The following is a 22,543-nucleotide window of genomic DNA, read 5'->3' as shown; positions in this document are numbered from 1 at the left end:
GTAGCGTTTGCTTTCATCAATACGATCATGTGAACAATAACAATTTGGAGATACAAATATTTCTATATTTTCACAATTTGATCTTTTTTAGCAACTTATTTCTTTAAGGATAAAATTGAGCCGAGGGAAATCTATCAAAACTACTGAAAAGGAAAACGTGAGAAGCTGTCCTTGGCAACAAGTCAGGTCGCATGGCTGAGTCCATAGCATTTTGCCTTGCAGCGCTTGGGTCCTGGGTTCAAGTCCCACCCAGGTCAACATCTGCAAAGAGTTTGCATGTTCTCTCCGTGTTTGCATGGATTTCCTCCCACACTCCAAAACATACTGGTAGGTTGTTTAGATTCTGAGCCCCATATGGGTAGGGACTGATTTGGCAAGCTCTATATAAATAAAGAATTATTATTATTTCTTTGAAAATATAAACCTGAAATCTAAATAGCTCCTATAGGCAACTCTACTTTTCGCATGCTCTTTTTAGAAAAAATATAAACATTCTTCCTAGTTTTGTAAAAAAATTTTTACGACATACAAATGCACTGTGGTTTTGGATTTTCAAAACTGATTTAGTAGTGGGTTGAACAGTCCAGTCTCTTTTTTCATATTCCATGCGTTTGTTAGTTACATAATCTTATCTGAGACAATGGGGCTCATTTACTAAGGGTCGTGCACTGCACTTTAGTCAGACTGTTCACGTTCTTCTATGCTAAAACGGCAGGTATTTAATAAGTGTTGCACGCAATCCTTTTGTGCCGCAGCTGTGCTGGCTTCCATGCGACACAAATTAAGGGCCGTGTCATCGGGTGGTTTGATTGATACAGACTGAGCGCAGTATTTAATATTCGCATGCCCTACGCTAAAGCTGCATCACCAAAAATATGGTGAACTCTGTCGAGCCAGCGCGGGGGAAACGACCTATTCATGATTTCCGGCGCACAATCTTAGTTAATAGCCGCACACTGCACTATAGACGGACAATGCACTTTCTGTGAACTCCAGTGACCGGGTAAGTAAAAGTGCCCCATTGTCTCAAATGCTTCTATATTAGAATTGTTAACCCAATAAAAGTTATTTTTTTCCCTTCAGGAGGCAGGAGCAGTTCTTTAGTTGTGACTTATGTATGACTGCCTACTATTATAGAAACAATTGATGGTATTTGCTTATAAGAAATGAAGGGCATTTGTTGATTTTTAGCATGTTAGAGAGGTTGGAGTTCCTGTGACCCTGCTTCTCCATTAATTTAGATGCTGAGTACCATGGGGCCAGGGTATGGTGTGTGACCAGTGCTGGATTAAAGAGAACCCGTCATGCAAAATAACCCCCCTAAACTAAATATATTTTCATAAACTGCCATTAGAGAGCATTGCCTCTATCCCTTCATTGTCCCTCTATATGCCTGTAAACCTAAGCAATGAGGTCCTAAAGCTGTATGCAAATGACCTGTGAAATGTCCAATGAAGCATTAGCATATTCAAGCTGTCCAGCCTTTTCATGAGTGGGAGGCACAGCCACACCCCCAGTGCTTGACTGACAGCCTGTATAATGATGTGAGGCTGTATAATGATGTGCTTCCTGGTGCTGGTGGCCACGCCCCCTGCAGCCTGTGTGTGCATGTCTGTGTGTTTAGGAGAGATACAGCAGCTCCAGGCTGCAGCCATGTTACAGCAGAACATGTCAGATTCATGTGTAGCTGATGTCTGTGTCTCTCACCTGTATATTAGGAGGATGCAGCATGTCAGCAGATGCAGCACACACACTAGCCATGCTTTACTATACATTACACACAGACATGAGCAGGGGGAGGAGAGGGGAGGGGTAACAGGGGTGACATCACTGCCTCTGACCATGTGACCAGCCTCATTTACATGATAAAAAATAGATGATTTTACAATGAATAATGTATGAAATAACTAGATAAAGGCTGGGATGGGATCCTTGTGAGCTGCTCCAGCAGGTAGAGGTGACAGGACTAGGGACACAGACCTGATGACAGGTGTCCTTTAAGGCTAAGACTACCATGACCCGGGCTGTACAAAGACTGTGGGACCCAACCAGTCTTGAGTTATTAAATACACAAATGATCCTCTTATTAAATGGATGAAAATGCCATATAGCTCTCCTTAGATCCATCATTCTGGTGGGCAATTTGTGTGGCCATAGGGTCCTGGGCTCTGGACGGTCACGCAAAAGCCCATATTATAATCCACTATAGAGAATGACCCCATATATAAAATACTTACAAAAACAGACCAGATCCTTACCTTTAAAGGGGTTTGACCAAAATGGAAATGAATTTCCAATAGAAAGGTAATAACTATCTAAACAGGGTTTGAGTCCATGGGACCCTCATTGATCCAAGTATGGTGTTCTGTTTCTGTCATATGAATAAAGTGGTAGGTTATCATTCAATTTATCATAATATAGACTGCAAAAAATACAGAAACCAGGCAGCGTACATGGTTATCTTCACTGGCCCTAGCCCTAACTAAAGCAGTGTCATGCCTTACTAACATGGACTACATTGAAACAAAAAAAAAAAAAAAAACAAGCACCCTTTTTGAAGTTTGGTACATATCCCATTTGTCGAATTTCAACAAGTCAGCAAGTTATCACCAATTTTGGTGAAAAGATAGTAATTTGTTATCTTTCTTCAATCAATGTTTTGTTTGTTTTATCAATATTCTATTTCATATCACACACAGTAGAAAAGATTGATGAAAATGTCATATATGTCTATAGATCTATAGATACAGTATATTAACGTATTTCCATGTGCCTCTATAGACATGGCACCAATAAGACACTGAGTAAATAGCAATGTTCTTTAAAAAATGTAGATATATGGAAACGTGAATATGAAAACATAATATATACACATCTGCAGGAAATAAGCATATAAGAAAAACTTCTAATGCAGACGCTGCGGTCCACAACCGTTCAAACCTCACCGAGAATTGTTTGCTCACAGCAGTTCTGCAGATTGCACAATTATATTAGTGTATGCCAAAGAACCACGTCAGATGTGTTCTCTTTCAACTAGGGCTGTCAGTTTATATTTGGCATTTCAATGGATTGAGCTGACGGATATTGAAATCCCTAAAGTCTGTGCAACTGGAAAATAAAAGGAAAGAGTGGAAACAATACAAGTAATTATGTACACAGGCCATGCTGGGCCTTATTACAAACACAATGTTAATTACATACGGTAATTAAAATAAGTACATTATCCCCTATGTCTGACATAAGAATTAAACAAGCACCCCATGAACTCACTTATTATTTTTATTTTAATTAAGGGATGTAACAGAATAAAGGCATTTATCTGGCTTTTTAAAATAATCTGTGTTATTTAGCAAATTTGTTTTTGGATGGCTTAGGTTATTTGCACATGATGTGGAATGTTGGTTGGAAGATAGGCTACAATCACACTGTCAGGACTCGGGATCAGTGGACCCTCTGAACCACCATGGGAGATGGTACTAGCCCACACCCGGGACCGGAATCTAAGTGGCAAACAGTCTTCACCAGAGCCCGCCGCAAAGCGGAATAGTCTTGCTGTGGCAGGGGGAAACCCAGAAGCGCCAGTACCAATCAGCGGTGCGCTGGCCCTTTAAATCTACGAGTGCCGGCACATGTGCCCTAGGGAGCGGGTATGTGCAAATAGCCTAGCCGGGACGGGAGCAGTAGTGTGGAGAGGTGAGTGCGGGTTGGGGGGGATCAGCACTACACAGAGGGGCCCAGGTGTACGAGGCCCCATGTATTTTCATGGGTTCACACACGTCTATGGATTCTATGATCCGATCACCCAAGGTTAAAATTATAGAGCTCAAACTCAAAGGGTTTGTTGAAGCAAAAAATATTTTATATATGGCTTGGGGGAGGCCTTAAAAAATAATAAAGAGCATGTATTCATCTGTTCAGCAATCGCGCCACCTGCCTCTGCTGATCTCTGTTTATATACAGAGGCTAGCGGTGCCGTCCTGACCACAACTTGGGAGCTGATAAATTCTGAAAATATTGCTGTAGCAAACGTGCTGGCTGTGGTCGGGACTTAATCAATGGCCTCAATATACAAACAGAGGTTGGCTTCAATGCGTGGAACGGTGGCAGAACAGGAGTGCAAAGAGAGGCGAGTGATACATGCAGTGCACAGCAAAAACAGCGATGGCCATTTCTTGCGGTATGCGCTTCTTCTGGCTTGCCTGTGATCATGTGACCCCAGACCACACAGTCTTATGGGAGGCTTCCTCCTCCCTAACTCCTCCCACCAAAGAAATCCGTGTTGCCGGCATTTAAAATTTTTTGCTAATTGCATCTTTTATGCTCCAATTTTACTAAACAGTAGCCTACATAGCAACAGTGCTTCCATCCCAATATAGTAATGGTGCCCCCACAGCAGCCTCTATATTAACAGGAAGTAGGACGGTGGTGGAGGAATGTTTTTTTTTTTAAATCATACAAAAAGAAAGGGGGAGAGGTAGCCACACTGGAGTGCAGAGCTGAGACCAGGAGGCGGGATCAGCCTCTGCTGCCTCCGCACATCACACTCTGCTCTACAGCATAGATCTGTGGTGGTAGCTCCTCCCCTGGATGGCCCCGCTCCCCTGTCACCTTAGAGCCCAGGAGAAAAGGAGCAATGAGAAAAAGGTAAGTAGCAAAGTTTTTTTGTCTAATACCCAGGAACAGGGGAGGACAAGAGGAGGCCACAACATGAACGGAGGGGGACACAATATGAGGAGAGGGGAAGACACAATATGAGGATAGGGGGCCACAATATGCGAGAGAGGGGGCCACAATATGAGGGGAAATTGCCACAATACAAAGACAGGGGGCCCCAATATGAGGAGTGGAGCAACAATATGAGGGAGGACAGGGGGGCACAATATGAGGGGAGAACAGTATCCACAAAATGAGAGGGAATGAAGATAGAGGGACACAATATGATGGTGATAAAGGAGGGGGACAAAATATGAGATTTGGGATCCACAATATGAGAAGAGCGGGCAACAATATGAGAGAGGGCCATAATAAGAAAGAGGTCATGCAGACAAAATATGAGAGAAGTGGGCCGCAATATGAGAGAGGACAGTGGCCACAATATGAGGATAAGGGGCAACAATATGAGAGAGGACAGGGGCCGCAATATCAGGATAAAGGGCCACAATATAAGAGAGGGGAGGGGGCCACAATTCAAAGACCGGAGCTCACAATTATGAGGGGTAAGGCAACAATATGAGAAAGGACAGGCCATGATATGAGGAAAGGGAACTTAAAGGGAACCTACCACCCCAATTCTACCTATAAAGGTAGAACGGGTGGTAGGTGGATGAATGGAACGTGAGGATAGCCTTTTTTTTGGGGCTAATCCTCACGTCCCTGCTATCTCTTAGAAAACTTCAATGCAGGCATATGTAAATTTTTTTATGCGGCTACTTGGGCGTGGAGTAGCCGGACATGAGGCTACCATCGCGGCTACTCCACGCCCCAGTAGCCTCTTTACTCCGCCTACCATTTAATCTTCGGCGCGCAGCACCTCATAGCTGCGCGCCCTCATCATAGGCCCCGGGCCTAGTCCCCAGGCCTTCAGGTGCGCGGCCGTAGCTCTGGGGCTGGAGCTACTGAGCATGCGCAGAAGGCTGCGAGACGAAAATTAAATGGTAGGCGGAGTAACGTGGCTACTGGGGCGTGGAGTAGCCGCGACTTGTAGCCTCATGTCCGGCTACTCCACGCCCCAGTAGCCGCATAAAAAAATTTACGTATGCCTGCATTAAAGTTTTCTAAAAGATAGCCAGGACGTGAGGATTAGCCCAAAAAAGGGCTATCCTCACGTCCCATTCATCCCCCTACCTCCCGTTCTACCTTTATAGGTAGAATCGGGGTGGTAGTTGCCCTTTAAAATGAGGTGAGGACAGGAGGCCACAATATGAGGGGAGGGGGCCTTAATATGAGGGAAAGATAGGGGGTCAAAATATGAGGGTGATGGAGGACAGGGGCTACATCATGAGGGAGAGATGGTGGGGGCACAATATGATGAGTCTAGAGGGCAGGAGGCCACAATATGACGGGGAGATGGGAGGGTCGAAGGAGTACAGAAAGCTTGGACATTATAGGTTCGGCGAGAATAATAAAACTGGGGGAACAAATGTAAAGGGAGAACAATTAAAGAGAGGGTATTATATATAAAATAATATATTATATTAAAGGGGTTATCAAGGTTTGTTAATAATTTGGACTGGCCTGGAGCGGACTATTTAAAAATAAGCCCGAGGTTCGTCTTATCCATGCCCGTCTGTTTACAGAAGCACAGAAGTCATGCACAGGGAGCTTCCGGCCGGCACTGTGGCTGGCTTCTCCCATCCGTCCCTATCTCTCAGCATTGTAAGCGCTGGGAGATGGTGTCGGATAGGAGCTTCCGGCTGGAAGTGCGTCGAAATCCGGGGGAAATACAGGGAAAATCGGCGCACATCGGAAAAATTTGGTTAACCCGTCGCAAAAACGCGAATTGGGCCCTAAGTAAATGACCCCCATTGTCTGTTTGGAACTGCAGGAAAAGTGAGAAGGTGTGGACAGAGCTGCATTATCTTTGGAGGTCCTCCTGCTGGACCCACCATTCTTCCTGTACAGAGAGACCCTGGAGAAAAGCTACAGTCATGGCCATATGTTTTGAGAATGATACAAATGTTAATTTTTACAAAGTCTACTGCATCAGGTTTTATAATGGCAATTTGCACATACTCCAGAATGTTATAAAGAGTGATCAGCTTAACAGCAATTAATTGCAAAGTCAGTATTTGCCTAGAAAATGAACTTTTTCCCCCAAAACACATTTGAACTTAATTGCAGGCCTGCCTTAAAAGGAGCAGCTAACATCATTTTAGTGATTGCTCCAGTAACACAGGTGCGGGTGCTGATGAGGACAGAGCTGGAGATCAATATGTCATGATTAAGTAAGAATCACACCACTGGACACTTTAAAAGGAGGCTGGTGCTTGGCACCATTGTTTCTCTTCTGTTAACCATGGTTATCTCTAAAGAACCATGTGCAGTCATAATTGCACTGCACAAAACTGGCCTAACAGGGAAGAGTATCGCAGCTAGAAAGATTGCACCTCATGTAAAAAATCGCATCATCAAGGAATTTAACCCCTAGGGGACTCAGCCTTTTTTGGCCTAAAGGACGCGGCCCCATTTTTCAAATCTGGCCTGTGTCACTATAAGTGGTTATAGCTTTGGAACGCTATGAGATATCCAGGGGATTTTGAGATTGTTTTCTCGTGACACATTGTACTTCAAATTAGTTTAAAAATTTGGATGAAATCTTTTGCGTTTAGTTATGAAAAAAAACAAAATTTGGCAAAAATTTTGAAAAATTCTTTGTTTTCAACATTCTAAATTCTCTACTTTTGATGCAGATAGTCAAAGCACCCAAATAAATTCATAACTTACAGTTCCCAAATGTCTGCTTTATGTTGGCATGGTTTTTTAAGATTCCACATATTTTACTAGAATGTTATGAGGCTCAGAATTTGGGTGGCATTTTTCACATTTTTTGTAAAATCGCCAAAACCCGTACTTAGATGGACCTGCTCAACTTCTAATTGACACTGAGAGGCCTAAATAATAGTGAGACTCATAAATTACCCCATTGTGGAAACTACACCCCTCAACGTATGAAAAACTACTTTTAAGAAGTTTGTTAACCCTTTACGTGTTTTATAGGGGTTAAAACAAAACGGAGGTGGAGTCTGCAAATTGTAATATTTTTTCACATTACACTCATTTTGGGTGGAAAATTAAACATTTAAAATGGATTAAATGAAAAAAGGCTCCACAAAGTTTGATACCCAATTTCTCTCGAGTACACGGATACCCCATATGTGCTGGTAACCTGCTGTATGGGCGCACGGCCGGGCATAGAAGGGAAGGAGGCGCCATCCAGATCAGATTTGCTATGTCACATTGTACAGGCTATAATTTTTTTCTTTTTTTTAATGAGGACCTATAGGGGCTTATTTCTTTTGCCACATGAGATGCACTTTTCTAATACATAATTTTGGAGCCTCTATAGCTAATTGGTGAGATTTAATTAACTCTTTGTTGGTGGAGGAAATGAAAATCATCAATTTTTAGGAAAATTTTTATGTGTTTTTTTTTTTGGCCGTTAACCATACCATAAAAATAGTATATTATTTTTATTCTATGGGTCGCCACGATTATGAAAATACTTCATTTATATATATTTTTAATTTTTTACCATTTTTACTGAATAAAAAGTAATTTGGCAAAATTGTTGTTAATTTTAGCATCACCGTCTTTCATATGTATAACTTTTTTATTTTTCACCTCACAAATCTGTTTAAGGGCTTATTTTATGCGAGAATGATTGCTCTTTTTAGTGGTCTTATTTTAGATTGCGTAACTTTTTAAAATCACTTTTTTTAGAGCATTTTTAAAGGGCATTAATAAAAAATCATCTTTTTCAGAGAGAGTTTTTTTAGGTTGATTTTTACGGGGTTCACTTTGCGGATCTAATAACGATTCTGTTTTATTATACAGATTGTTACGGACGCAGGGATACCAAATATGTGGGGGTTTTGTGTATTTTATTCAATTGTACTGAATAAAAACTAATTTGGAGAAAATCTTATTCATTTTAGCATCACCATCTTTTTATATGCATAACTTTTTTATTTTTTGGCTGACAAATCTTGTTAGGGACTTATTTTTTGCGAGAACAGTTATTTTAGAGTGCATAAAATTTTTTAAATCACTTTTTAGAGCATTTTTTATAGGGTATTAATTAAAAATTATCTTTTTTCGGAACGTTTTTTGCGTTTTTTTCCTCCGGCGTTTACCGTGCGGGTCCAGTAACAATTCTGTTTTATTATGCAGATTGTTGCGGACGCGGCAATACCAAATATGCGTTTTGTTTTTGTGTTTTTATGTTTTTTATACTTTATTAAGTTTTTTCATGGGAAAGTGACATTTTAGGGGCTTATATTTTATGTATTTATTTTTTATTTATTATAATGTGTAGTGTTAACTGTTTTTGCATTTTTTTACTTATACATACTTGAACTTAAACCAGTGATGCTCTGATCACTGGTTTAAGTCCAATACACTGCTCTACAATACTATTTTATTGTAGAGCAGTGTAAACTGTCTGAGCAAGCTTGCGCATGCTCAGACAGTTTGCAGTCAGACCCGGAAGGGATCTGGCTGCCATGGAGACCGGGCAGCTCCGGGGCACATGCCAGTCCTCGGAGCTGCCCGGTAGAGGATCGGATCCCCCGGTAAGCGGCACGGGGGATCCGATCCACAGCAGGAACACCCTTACACACCGCGGTCATGCTTCACCGCGGCGTGTAAGGGGTTAACACCCGCGATCGGAGTCGACTCCGATCGCGGGTGTTACAGCACGGTGTCAGCTGTGATAGACAGCTGACAGCCGCTGCTTCTGGTACCGGCTCCGTTCGTGAGCCGGTCCCAGAAGCTGGACGTTATACTACGTCCCGGTGCACTAAGCATCTAGCCCCGGGGACGTAGTATAACGTCGTGGTGCGCCTAGGGGTTAAGAAGAGAGGTTCCATTGTTGTCAAAAAGGCTCCTGGGCGCCCAAGAAGGACCAAGTGCCAGGACCATCTCTTAAAAGTATTTCAGCTTCGGGATCGGGCTACCAGCAGTGCAGAGCTTGCTCAGGAATGGCAGCAGGCAGGTGTGAGTGCATCTGCACGCACTGTGAGGCGGGAGTCTCTTGGAGCAAGGCCTGGTGTCAAGGAGAACAGCAAAGAAGCCACTTTTCTCCAGAAAAAACATCAGGGACAGACTGATATTCTGCAAAAGGTACAGGGAGTGGACTGCTGAGGACTGGGGGAAAGTCATTTTCTCTGATGAATCCCCTTTCCGATTGTTTGGAACATCTGGAAAACAGCTTGTTGGGAGATGACAAGGTGAGCGATACCACCAGTCTTGTCTCATGCCAACTGTAGAGTATCCTGCAACCATTTATGTGTGGGGCGGCTTCTAAGCCAAGGGAATCGTCTCTCTCACAGTCTTGCCTAAAAACACATCCATGAATAAAGAATGGTACCAGAATGTCCTCCAAGAGCAACTTCTCCAAACGTCCAAGAGCAGTTTGGTGATGAACAATGCCTTTTCCAGCATGATGGAGCACCTTGCCATAAAGCAAAGGTGATAACTAAATGGCTCATGGAACAAAACACAGAGATTTTGGGTCCATGGCCTGGAAACTCCCCAGATCTTTATCCCATTGAGAACTTGTGGTCAATCATCAAGAGACGGGTGGCCAAACAAAAACCAACAAATTGTGACAAAATGCAAGCATTGATTGTGCAAGAATGGACGGCTATCAGTCAGGATTTGGTCCAGAAGTTGATTGAGAGCTGCCAGGGAGAATTGCAGAGGTCCTGAAGAAGAAGGGACAACACTGCAAATATTGACTTGCTGCATTAACCATTAACTCATTCTGTCAATAAAAGCTTTTGTTACTCATAATATGATTGCACTTGTATTTCTGTATGTGATAAAAACATCTGACAAACACACATAAAAACCATAGGGCAACAGATCATGTGAAAATATAATATTTGTGTCATTCTCAAAACTTATGGCCATGACTGTACAATGAGAGTCTGAATTTTCCCTCCTTCTTTCAACTGTATTGGTTGCCTCAGGGAGCCGATAGGATTGAAAGATGTGGAAGAACAGGTAGCTATAAGTTACTGCTAAAAATGCCATGTTGGCACTTCACGGTAAATAAGTGGATTTTGGTTGTAGTTTTGGCACTCTGTCTCCAAGGTGCCCCATCACTGCTTTAGTCCATAAGGTGGGAGGTTGAGTATTATAAGTTGAGGAATGAAAATAAATACAAGGTGGCATTATACAGGGCAGGAGCGCCGAGCATGGGGATAATATATGGAAAAATATTATGTAGCACCAACTAAGGGGCATTAGATGAGTATTGCACTTGGTGTGACACCAGGGCCCGGTGGGGTAAAGGTTGCGGGTTAGGGCATAGTAATTATGCAGGATCTTTATGTTCTTCTTACCCTTTACCATAACTGACATATAAACAGTACAGGATAATAACCGGGTGTGGACAGAATTGTGGTAATGCAGGTGCAAATCTGCTGCCACATCTGTTTCATGAATGTGAGTGTCAGCTGCGAGTAGTAAATTCTTTGTGTAATCCCCCACAGATATAACATGGAGTCATCTCCAGTCTCTAATATTCAATCCTGTAACAATTCCTCTCCTCTCTCCCCTCCTCCTAGAGATGGCGGCAGCTCCACTATAAATAGCCTCTACCATGTACGGTTCTCCAGGCTGCACTCCGTCGCGATGACGTCATCAGAGCGCACCGGGCCCGCACAGCGTGTGCCGGGGCTCTCCTCCCGGTGGCCGGCGGTTCGGGTGAGTGCAGCCCGCATTAACCCCTTGCTGCATGGCGGAGTTGTGGGGCGCGGCGTCTGTGTGCACGTAGTGTGCAGGAGCTGCAGGGACGTGCTGTACTGTGTGGGAAGTGTGACAAGTAGTCATTGTATATCTAGCCTGTACGTATAGGGAATACGTGCTATATATATATATATATATATATATATATATATACTCTACATTATTATGCATACAGTGTAGGCGCTGCTGTGCTGTACACTCTAGTTTTAAATGTGAAAATGCATCTCCGTGAAGAGAGTGCACAAAAAATAAGAATTTACATTTTTTGACAGTTTCCATACACAAACGGTACCTCTCCAGTAGACCACCCCTTTCAGAAGACCCTTCCCTAAAAGATTAACCCCCCTTCCCCCTTTATACAGTGGATGCTGCCCTCCTATAAGCAGGAGATCAATTTTCTATTGGTTTGGTCAGGTCCCTGATTGGGATCTGGCTGCATGACCCTGACGATCCTGCTTGATGAACCACAGCCCTCCCCACGACCACAACCTGCACCGAAGTATTACAGGGGGCGGCCTACATCCTCCCTTCACCACATCTGCACATCTGCATTATGGACGTAGCGTTGACACTGCCAAACTCCACCCGTGGCATTGCGCCACAAAACTACCTATTGCTCCTGCCGCCATCAAGGTGGGCTCAGCAAGAGCGGCACCATGTGCGAGGCTCTTTCACCATCGAGGTCCCCAGCTCCACCCGTGGCATTGTGCCAGACCATTGCCACCTGATGCTTCCAGCACTACTGCCTCCACATGCCTGTCGTCATGCCGTGGGCACTATACAAATCCCTCAGATTTGTCACTGTGTGCAGATCCTTCTACAGCGCAGATTCTCCAGTAGCCCCAGCCAGTATTGCGTCTTTTATTATGGCTACCTACAGCAGGCATCCCCCACCAGGACCGCAAACCCTAATCACTGGGGACTCACCTAGACCCCAGGCCCCCTGTGCATATCCTGCCATGGCACCCACTTTACCCGCCACAATGAATGCTGGCACCAGGACATCATGTCACAAATACTGGGCCACACACAATACTGAGCCTCATTTTGACTTGACTTAAAGGAAACCTACCACTTGAAGTGGCAGGTTTCAGAAGAAAACACCGAGCACCAGCTCAGGGTGAGCTGGTGTCGGAGCTTATTTTTGTTAGTGTTTTAAACCGCGGTATCGCGGCTTAAAACACTTTTTAAACTGTATAGCCGGCGCAGGGAGGTACGCGCTCGGCGCTTACCATGCGTGCGGCTCTCCTTCACTTCCTATGTAGCCGCGCGCACGATCACGCACATGGTAAGCGCCGAGCGCGTACCTCCCTGCGCCGGCTATACAGTTTAAAAAGTGTTTTAAACCGCGGTTTAAAACACTAACAAAAATAAGCTCCGGCACCAGCTCACCTTGAGCTGGTGCCCGGTGTTTTCTTCTGAAACCTGCCACTTCAAGTGGTAGGTTTCCTTTAAGGACGTTTCATCAAAGTTGGAGCAGCCTGTACACTTTAATTTTGTGGGTCAATCCAAATCCAGGCCTCCATGGGTTAATAAATTTGAATTCCATTGATGATTTTTTGTGATTTTGTTGTCAGCACATTAAACTGTGTACAGAACAAAGTATTCAATGAGAATATTTCATTCATTTAGATCTAGAATGTATTATTTAAGTGTCCCCTTTATTTTTTTTCGAGCAGTGTATTTGTGGATGTATAACTGTTAATGTGCTCCATTTTCGTAACTAACAACATGAAGATTATGGGGCACATTTACTAAAAACAGGGCTAACGACACTATGTGCAGTATGCCTGTGTCGTGTGTAGGGTGCTCCAGATTCAGGAATTGTGGCGCCCGTTCTGGATGAGTCTGGTGCACATTTAACGTGGGGCATGCAACACACTTCTGTCGGACTCAGCATGTTAAATGTGGCACGCAGTCCGACTGTGCATCAGAACACCCCTTTATGTGCAGAAATTTGTCGCGATGGGTATAGTGCAGCCACGGCACAAATGAGTCACGTGCGACTGTACCCAAGACTATCTTAGGCTGGATTCACACTGCAGTTGCCCGCCGTACCGTAGCATGCCCCGCCCCACTCCATAGGGATATATGGCGCACGTCGCCGTGTGCCGCGAAAAGATAGGACATGTCTTAACTTTTCACAGGGTAATGAGCGGTACAGTGCCACACCTATGCTGCACCGTACCGCTCCCGTAGGTCGCCGTGCGCCGAACTGTACATTGTATACAGGGCTGTTATACCATATTGGAAATCCCAGGGTCATTATATCATCATTAGACACCTCACATTTTGATTCCATAAAATAAGCCATGGAACCGAGCTTCCAGCTTGGCGGTCATATATGCTATTATGAGCCACTGTCCCCCTGGGGATTATAACTCCATACTATGATCATATACAGGGCTCCAGGCCCACATATATTCCCAGCAATGTGACTGTAACGCCAGTTTCTGTGTCTGTGTTCAGGCTCGGAATTGCAGCTGTCGTATAGTTTGTATTTTATCATTTGAATACACACAGGTGAATGGGGTCTTAGGGCTAAAGCACATGACCGTGGTTGGTTTGGGATCACAGACTTGGGTGCTGGCCATGTTTCACTGATTGAAGACAGGGCTCCAAGCCTCATAGTGAGATATGACTGCCGCATCACCTCAGAAGAGCTCTGAACTGTGCTCATGATTACAGTACGGCCCTGTGGTTCCCCAGGGACCCTGTGACTCCTTGTATAATTTATAGCTGTGATACACAGTGTTCCAGCTGCGGCATTGTGTCTGTGTAGAGTACAGTCCGTGAACGACGACCAGAGCACAAGGTTGTTTATGAGCCCTTAAAGGAAACCTGTCACCATGGACCTCATTTTCACTAAAGACAGGTTGCAAAAGCCTATTACAGCTGCATTGCAAATATGCCTTCCTGGCTTCTTTGAGCACTTGAATTACAATATAATTGTGTGTTATAGCCTACCTTGCATCCTGACAGAATCCTCTTTGAAGTCCTAGGGGTTGGGTTTTGAATTGTTTGTGCTGCAGACTGCTCAACTCTTGGCCTCCACCTTTGTGCTCCTGTACAGCTTCTCCCTCCTGCTCCTTCACAGAGCTTACAGCCTGGTAGCTGACATCAGTGGTAAAGGGAGGACCTGTACAGGAGCACAGAGGTGGGGGCCAAGAGCTGAGCAGTCTGCAGCACAGACTCAAGTCACCTGGTGTTGTTTGAAATTATTCAAATCCAAAGCCCAACCCGTAGGACCACACAGATGATTCTGTCAGGGTGCAAGGTAAGTTACAACACACAATTATATTGTAATCCAAATGCTTAGAGAAAGCAGAAAGGCATATTTGAAATGCAACTGTAATGGGCTTTTGTAACCTGTCTTTAGTGAAAATGAGGTACCTGGTGACAGGTTCCTATATCCCCTCTGAAACGAGGCCCGTTTTCACTTACTCCCCAAATTAAAAAATCTATAACTTTTTCATTTTTCTATGTAAAGAGCTGTGTAATGGCTTATTTTCTGCTTAACAAATTGCACTTCATAATGACTGTATTTAATATTCCATGCTGTGTACTGGGAAGCGGGAAATTTTAATTTTTTAAAACAGTGAAATTTGTTTTCTTGTGGGCTTGGATTTTACGGATTTCATTGTGCGCCCCAAATTACATGTCTTTGGGTCAGTGCAATCACAGGGATAGCAATTTGTATAGGTAGCTATTTGTATCGTTTTTATAATGTTTTCATACAAAAATTAAATCCTCCTGTACAATTTTTTTATTTTTTTGATTTTGCTATCTTCTGGCTCTAATAACTTTTTTGTACTTCGCCGTATGGAGCTGTGGGTGGTGTCATTTTTTGCAACTTTTGATGACTTATTTTAATGCTTCTATACTTAGGACTGTACGGCCTTTTGATCACTTTTTTTAAGGGCGCTATTTCCGTTACGGGGTTAAACACAGTGAAAAAACGTTATAATGGGGCACATTTACTTACCCGGTCCAGTCGCGATCCCATAGCGCGTTGTCCGGCGAGGATTTGGGTCTGCCGGGATTCACTACGGTCGTGCGCCTGATATTCAGCAGGTGTTGCTGCTGCGTTGAGGTCCGCCGGAGTTCACTTTCTTCTTCCCAATGCATATGAGTGCTTGATCGTGCGACACAAATCGTTTTTTAAATTCCGTTGTTTTTCTCAAACCGTCAGGTTGTCCGACGGCCACGCCCCAATTTCTATCACGTGAAAGCCGGCGCCGATGCGCCACAATCAGATGGCGTGTGCCAAAATCCCAGGGCAATTCGGCGCAAAACGGAAATATTCGGGAAACTCAAAGAAAGTGCGGCGTTCGGACCCTTAGTAAATGAGCCCCACTGTGTTTATGATTTTTACTTTCTTTTCTAAAGAAAGTATATCCTACCATATACTGCCATACTACACCATACATTATGGCAGTATATGGGAAATTTCCTCCTCATTCATTACAATGTGCAAATCATACATTGTAATGAATGGGTTAAAATGAGACAGCCTCGGGTCTTCAGAAGAAGATCTGTAATGGCAGCCAATCATCGCCCCTCGATGACGTCTGACAATCTTCGCAAAGATGGAGGCCTTTTGAGGCCGCCGGCGGCGATGGACAGGCTAACACCCCCCATCGGTGCTAGCACAGATTGTGGATGTTAATGGTAAGTGTTTGCAATGAATTACCGGCTGTAGAGAGGGCTCAGCCCGTGAACCTTCTACATTCACCCGCAGCCACTTTGCTTGACGTATTATTACGTCACACGTCTGTAAGGGGTCAAATACTTAATATGTCAGTCCGGTGCAGTAAATGAAGATCTGCAAGCACACAGAGCAAGTTTCTCAGACCAAACTCACTTATGTTCAGTGCGGCATGGTGCATTGTGCTATTCTTACCCGAATTTGTGGCGGGCATTTCTAATGGACATCGGCGGGATGTGTGGCTTAGGGCTGTTAACAATGGCACACGGTCTGCAAACAGCACACAGTCATATGCATGAAGTCTTGCTCAGATGGAATCTGCCAATAATGTCCAACTAATTAAAAAAAGAAAAATTTTCTATGACCTCTGTTACTAAGAGCATTGCAAGTGACTTTAAAAACCAAGACATATGTGTTATAATATGAACACTGCTTAAGGCAATGTCCACTCAATATGTATGCATGGCCGCATACAGGTGTAGAATGACAGGTGGAACAGTAGCAGTAAAGTAGAAATAAGAGATGTCATGGATTTTTATTTTTGCTTTGTAAGACTGAAAGGGAGGAGAGGGAGACAAGAGGCAAAGGGTCTGAAAATAAAACACCTGGAGAATGTTTAGAGGGAAAGGCTAAAGCTAGTTTACTGCTCTGTTATGTATGGAGCTGAAAAAGAACATACAGTATATACCCATGTATAAGCCAAGTTTTTCAGCAGAAAAAATGTGCTAAAAAACCTCACCTCGAGTCAATAAAAAAATAAACTTCTATACTTGCACTCCGGCGGCCCTAGATGCTGAGTGCGGCTCCCCCATGTCGGCGCGGGTCCTCTTCTGTCTTCCCTGCGGCTCCTCTTCTGTCTTCAGCCAGCATAGACGCGGCCATGTTATCTGCCAGCCGGCGCATACTATGACGTAAGCAGCAGCCGTGTCATAGTATCCGCCTGCCGGCAGAGGGCATGACCGCGTCTCTGCCGGCTGTTACAGAAGACCGAAGTGAGTATATAAGTTTATTATTTTTAAGTGCTGGGCAGGCTGCCTGTATACTACATGGGGGCTGGCTGCCTGTATGCTACATGGGGGCTGGCTGCCTGTATGCTACATGGGGGCTGGCTGCCTGTATGCTACATGGGGGCTGGCTGCCTGTATGCTACAGGGGTATTTTTTTTTTGGTAAAATTAGGGTCCTTGGCTTATACTCGGATCGGATTATACTCGAGTATGTACAAAATGTACATTCATTTGTATTTAGACTAAGACTGCAGGGAGGAGGAAGGTCAGAAAAATAAATGCAGCCAGTAAGTGTACTCTTCAACTGTTCCTGGCACCACATAGAGGTAGGAGTAACCCCGTCAATCTTTGCTTGTTACATTTGGGGAAATTTTCATTATCATAGTATATAAGGCTGGAAAAAGACGCAAGTCCATCAAGTCCAACCTTTAAGAATGAAATAAATGTTTTATCCCCATAACCCGTGATAATTTTGCTCTCCAGAAAGGTATCCAGGCCTCTCTTGAACATGTACATAGAGTCTGCCATAACAACCTCCTGCGGCAGAGAGTTCCACTGCTCTTACAGTAAAGAACCTTTGTCTATGTTGATGGTAAAATCGCCTCTCCTGTAGGCGTAGAGGATGCCCCCTTGTCCTGGTCACAGGCCGAGGTATAAAAAGATCTTTGGAGAGATCCTTGTACTGTCCGTTCAGGTATTTGTACATTGTAATGAGGTCTCCCCTCAGTCGTCTTTTTTCTAAACTGAATAATCCCAAATTTTTTTAATCTGTCAGTGTATTCTAGTTCCCCCATTCCCCTAATAATCCTGGTTGCTCTCCTCTGCACCCGTTCCAGCTCTACTATATACTTTTTATACACTGGTGCCCAAAACTGTACACAATATTTCATGTGTGGTCTGACCAGGGATTTGTATAAGGGCAAAACTATGTCTTTATCATGAGAATCTATTCCTCTCTTGATACATCCCGTAATTTTATTTGCTTTAGCAGCAGCCGCCTGGCTCTGGTCACTAAAATTAAGTTTACCATCCAGCAATACCCCCAAATCCTTTTCAGCTCCAGTTTTACTAAGTAATTGAACATTTAGAACATAATTATACTTTTTGTTTCCTTGGCCCAAGTGCATAACTTTACATTTATCTCATCAACCATTTCTCTGCCCACTCCTCAAGCTTCCACAAATCCCTCTGTAATGCTAAACTATCGACCTCAGTATTACTTTACACAGCTTAGTATCATCTGCAAATATTGAAACTTGACTGTGTAAACCCACTACAAGGTCATTAATAAAAATATTAAGAAGTGGCCCCAATACTGACCCCTGTGGCACTCCACTAGTAACATCAACCCAATCTGAGAATGTGCCATTAATGACCACCCTCTGTTTTCTATCACTAAGCCAATTACCTAAATAAACAGATTTTCTCCTATTCCCAGCAGTCTCATTTTATATACCAACCTTTTATGTGGCACGGTGTCAAATGCCTTTGAAAAGTCCAGATATACAACATCCACAGCGTCTTCCAAATCCAGTCTTGAACTTACCTCCTCGTAGAAACCAATCAGATTAGTCTGACAGGACCGATCTCTCATAAACCCATGCTGACGCTGGGTTATAAGGTTGTGCACAGTGAGATACTCCAGGATAGCATCTCTAACAAACCCCTCAAATATTTTCCCCACCACAGCAGTTAGACTCACGGGTCTGTAGTTTCCAGGATCGCTATTTGATCCTTTTTTGTATATTGGTACCACATTTGCTATGCGCCAGTACTGTGGAACATAACCAGTCCTCAGTGAATCTTCAAATATTAAAAATAACGGTCTGTCTATCACCGTACATAATTCATGCAGAACCCGGGGTGTATGCCATGTGGCCCCGGTGATTTATCTATCTTAGTGTCTTCCATCAGGGGATTTTCCTGGGTAAAGACAGTTGAGAAGGCGACATTCAGTAGATTGGCCCTTTCCTCATCTCCTTCCACCATGACCCCCATGTTATTTCTAAGGGGACGCACACTCTCTGTTTTTAGTTTCTTATCATTTATATACTTGAAAAATAATTTGGGATTATTTTTGCTCTCCCTGGCAATATTTCTCTCTCTATTTTTGCGGCCTTTATCTGCTTTTTACAGGATTTATTTTTCTCTCCATAATCCTGTAATGCCTCATCGCTACCTTCAGGTTTTAGCACCTTAAACGCCTTCTCTTTCTCGCTTATTGCTTTCCTTACAAGACTAGTTAGCCACATAGGCTTTTTTGTTCCTTTTTATGCTTTTTCCCATAAGGTATGTGTTTCTCACAGGACTTTTTCAGAATATATGAGAAAAAGTCCCATTTTTGGGGGGGGCTTTTGTCTTTGAGAACATTATCCCAGTCTATGCCTTTAAGGTCTTCCCTTAGTTGCTGAAAATATGCCCTCCTGAAGTTTAGAGAGTTGATTGCCCCTTCCCTAACGCTCCTAGTAAAGCGTAATACAAAATCAATGATATTATGATCACTATTACCCAGGTTCCCCCCAAACTGTAGTTTTGATATCAGGTCGGTTGGTAAGGATAAGGTCCAGCAGTGCCCCCCCCCCCCCTCTTGTTGGCTCCAGGACTAGTTGCGACAGGTAATTGTCTTTTGTTGTTGACAAGAACCAGCCGCCTTTGAAGGACCTGCAGGTTTCTGCCCCCAGTCAATATCTGGGTAATTGAAGTCCCCCATGATAAGTACTTCACCTTGCTTTGAAGCCGCATCCATTTCACTTATCAGCATTTCCTCTGCTGCCTCCATTATATTTGGAGCCTTATAACAAAGCCCTAGTAATATTGTATTATTTTTCCCTCCTCTTATCTCAACCCATAGGGACTCCACATTTGCATTTGCGTTACTGATGTCATCTCGCAAGACAGGCTTGAGGCAAGAATTCACATATAAACAAACCCCTCCACCTTTTTTATTTATACGATCCTTTCTAAAAAGACTATAACCATCTATAGTAACAGCCCAGTCATAGCTATAGCTCATAGCTACTGTCCAGCCATGTCTCGCTGATACCCACTATATCATATTTCCGCTCCAACATCAAGAGTTCCAGTTCCTCCATTTTGTTTGTGAGCCTTCTGGCATTTGTATACATACTTTATTTTCCCTGTCCGTATTCCTTTTGTCCTTATTCCCCAATCTCATTCCAGCCCCCCTTCCTCCCCCATGGACTATGACTCTTCCCAGCTCTCTATCTACACTGTCTATTTGCCCTGCACAAGTGTACTTGCCCTCCCCCCAGGTCTCTAGTTTAAACACTCCTCCAACCTTCTAGCCATTTTTTCCCCCCAAACAGCTGCACCCTCCCCATTGAGGTGCAGCCCATCCCTACTGTAGAGCCTGTAGCCGACAAAAGTCAGCCCAGTTCTCCATGAACCCAAAACCCTCCTTCCTACACCAACTTTTGAGCCACTTATTTACCTCCCTGATCTCCCGCTGCCTTTCTGGTGTGGCACGTGGTACAGGCAGTATTTCGGAGAAAATTACCTTTGAGGTCCTTGCCCTGAGCTTATGGCCTAAATCCCTGAAATCATTTAAGGACCTTCCACCTACCTCTTACTTTGTCATTAGTGCCAATGTGGACCATGACCGCTGGTTCCTCACTAGCCCCTCCCAGTAATCCGTCAACCCGATCCGCAACATGCCGAACCCGAGCACCCGGCAAACAACACACTGTTCGGTATGCACGGTCTTTGTGACAGATTGCCCTGTGTGTTCCCCTAATAATCGAATCTCCCACTACCAGCACCTGTCTGACCTTGCCTGTGCTCCCATTACCCATCTTACTGGAGCAGACGGTCCCCTGGTTGCTAGAGGCCACGTCTTGCTGCAGCATTGCTACCCCAGAGCTGATATCCCCCTCATCCGCCATCCTGGCAAACTTATTGGGGTGCACCAGATCAGGACTAGACTCCCTACAACTCTTCCCTCTACCCCACCTTCTACATGTTACCCAACTAGCTGCCCCCTCACTCTGCACCTCCATACTTCCCTCCCCGCACCCATCTTCCCCAGAGGTGTGGTTCTGCCCGATTGCCTCTGCATTTCCAGCTAACTCGTTAACGTTCCATGACATACTATTACCAGAGCTGAATTGGCATTGGAAAACATGGGGTGTCAGCTGACATCCCATTGTAACACCTGCGGCATTCAAATGCCTGCAGGGAGATTCCCTGCCCATTCTGCACCCCCAGAGTGCTTTCGGGGATGCCGAACATTCCTATGGCAACCTTGGGGTCTATAGCATAGACTGTAAGATCCTGTCACAGCTAGGACCTTACAGACGTTGGAGGTCATTTACTAAGGGCCTGAATCACGTTTTTACGGCGGTTACCCGAATATTTCCGATTTGCGCCGATTTTCCCTGAATTGCCCCGGGTTTTTGACGCTCAAGATCAGATTGTGGCGCATCGGCGCCGGTGTGCACATGACGGAAAAAATGTCGCTGGACACGCGCTTACCTGCACCCAGCAACGGATCGTGAACTCCGGCGGACTTCAGCGCAGTAGCGACACCTGGTGAACGTCGGAGGAACTGCTTTAGTGAATCGCCGGAAGACCCGAATCCACCGCATAGAACGCGCCGCTGGATCACGAATGAACCGGGTAAGTAAATCTGCCCCAGTGTGTCAGCGAATGCGTAGGCTGACAGTTATATTACTCTGCAATACATCAGTATTGCAGGTTATTATAATGCACCAGCAATGGAATGATTGCTTTTTCATGTTCCATAGTGGCACAAGTAAAATAAAAAAATTAAGTAAAAAAAATAAACTAATAAATTAATACGAAATCCCCCAAAGCTACTATACATGTAACATTTACATATAGCAAAAAAGTGAAAATCACCTTACAAACCCCACATATAAAGTATTGTGGTGTCTGTGTTCATCCGTACAATAAAACAAAACCATTATTAAACCCACACGGATAACAGCGTAAAAATTAGGTTTTTAAAACCCTCCAAAAATTATGGTTTTTACTTATCTTGTCCCACATAGAATGCAATAAAAAGTGATCAAAAAATATATGTACAGGCGGTCCCCTACTTAAGGACACCCGACTTACAGACAACCCATAGTTACAGACAGACCCCTCTGACCTCTGGGGTGTCAGCTGTAAGGTGTCTGTAATGAAGCTTTATTGATAATCCTTGGTCCCATTACAGCAAAAAATGTTTAAACTCCAATCGTCACTGGGGCCAAAATTTTATTTGTCTGGATCTACAAATATAAAATATACAGTTTCGACTTACATACAAATTCAACTTAAGAACAAACCTCCGGACCCTTTCTTGTACGAAACCTGGGGACTGCCTGTATACTCAA

The 22,543-nt window shown here is 44.0% G+C and overlaps 1 protein-coding gene and 1 long non-coding RNA gene across 2 annotated transcripts in view; one reads left to right on the top strand and one right to left on the bottom strand.

Annotated features, from left to right (window-relative positions):
• Positions 1–2,086: 2,086 nt before the first annotated feature.
• LOC140075192 (uncharacterized) lies at positions 2,087–11,456 on the bottom strand. Its single transcript, XR_011849369.1, has 3 exons — positions 11,326–11,456; positions 2,946–3,108; positions 2,087–2,371 (listed from the first exon to the last, which is right to left on the bottom strand). It is a non-coding gene; the product is annotated as an uncharacterized lncRNA (long non-coding RNA).
• Positions 11,298–22,543, top strand: part of METTL22 (methyltransferase 22, Kin17 lysine) — a 151,698-nt gene continuing 140,452 nt past the window's right edge. Inside the window, exon 1 of the mRNA XM_072120770.1 lies at positions 11,298–11,430. Coding sequence (XP_071976871.1) covers positions 11,359–11,430 — 72 coding nt within the window. The 5' untranslated portion in view covers positions 11,298–11,358. The remainder of the gene's footprint in view (positions 11,431–22,543) is intronic.

Source organism: Engystomops pustulosus, chromosome 8 (assembly GCF_040894005.1).
Source record: "Engystomops pustulosus chromosome 8, aEngPut4.maternal, whole genome shotgun sequence".
NCBI lineage: Eukaryota > Metazoa > Chordata > Amphibia > Anura > Leptodactylidae > Engystomops > Engystomops pustulosus.
This window is presented reverse-complemented; position numbering and strand designations above follow the sequence as displayed.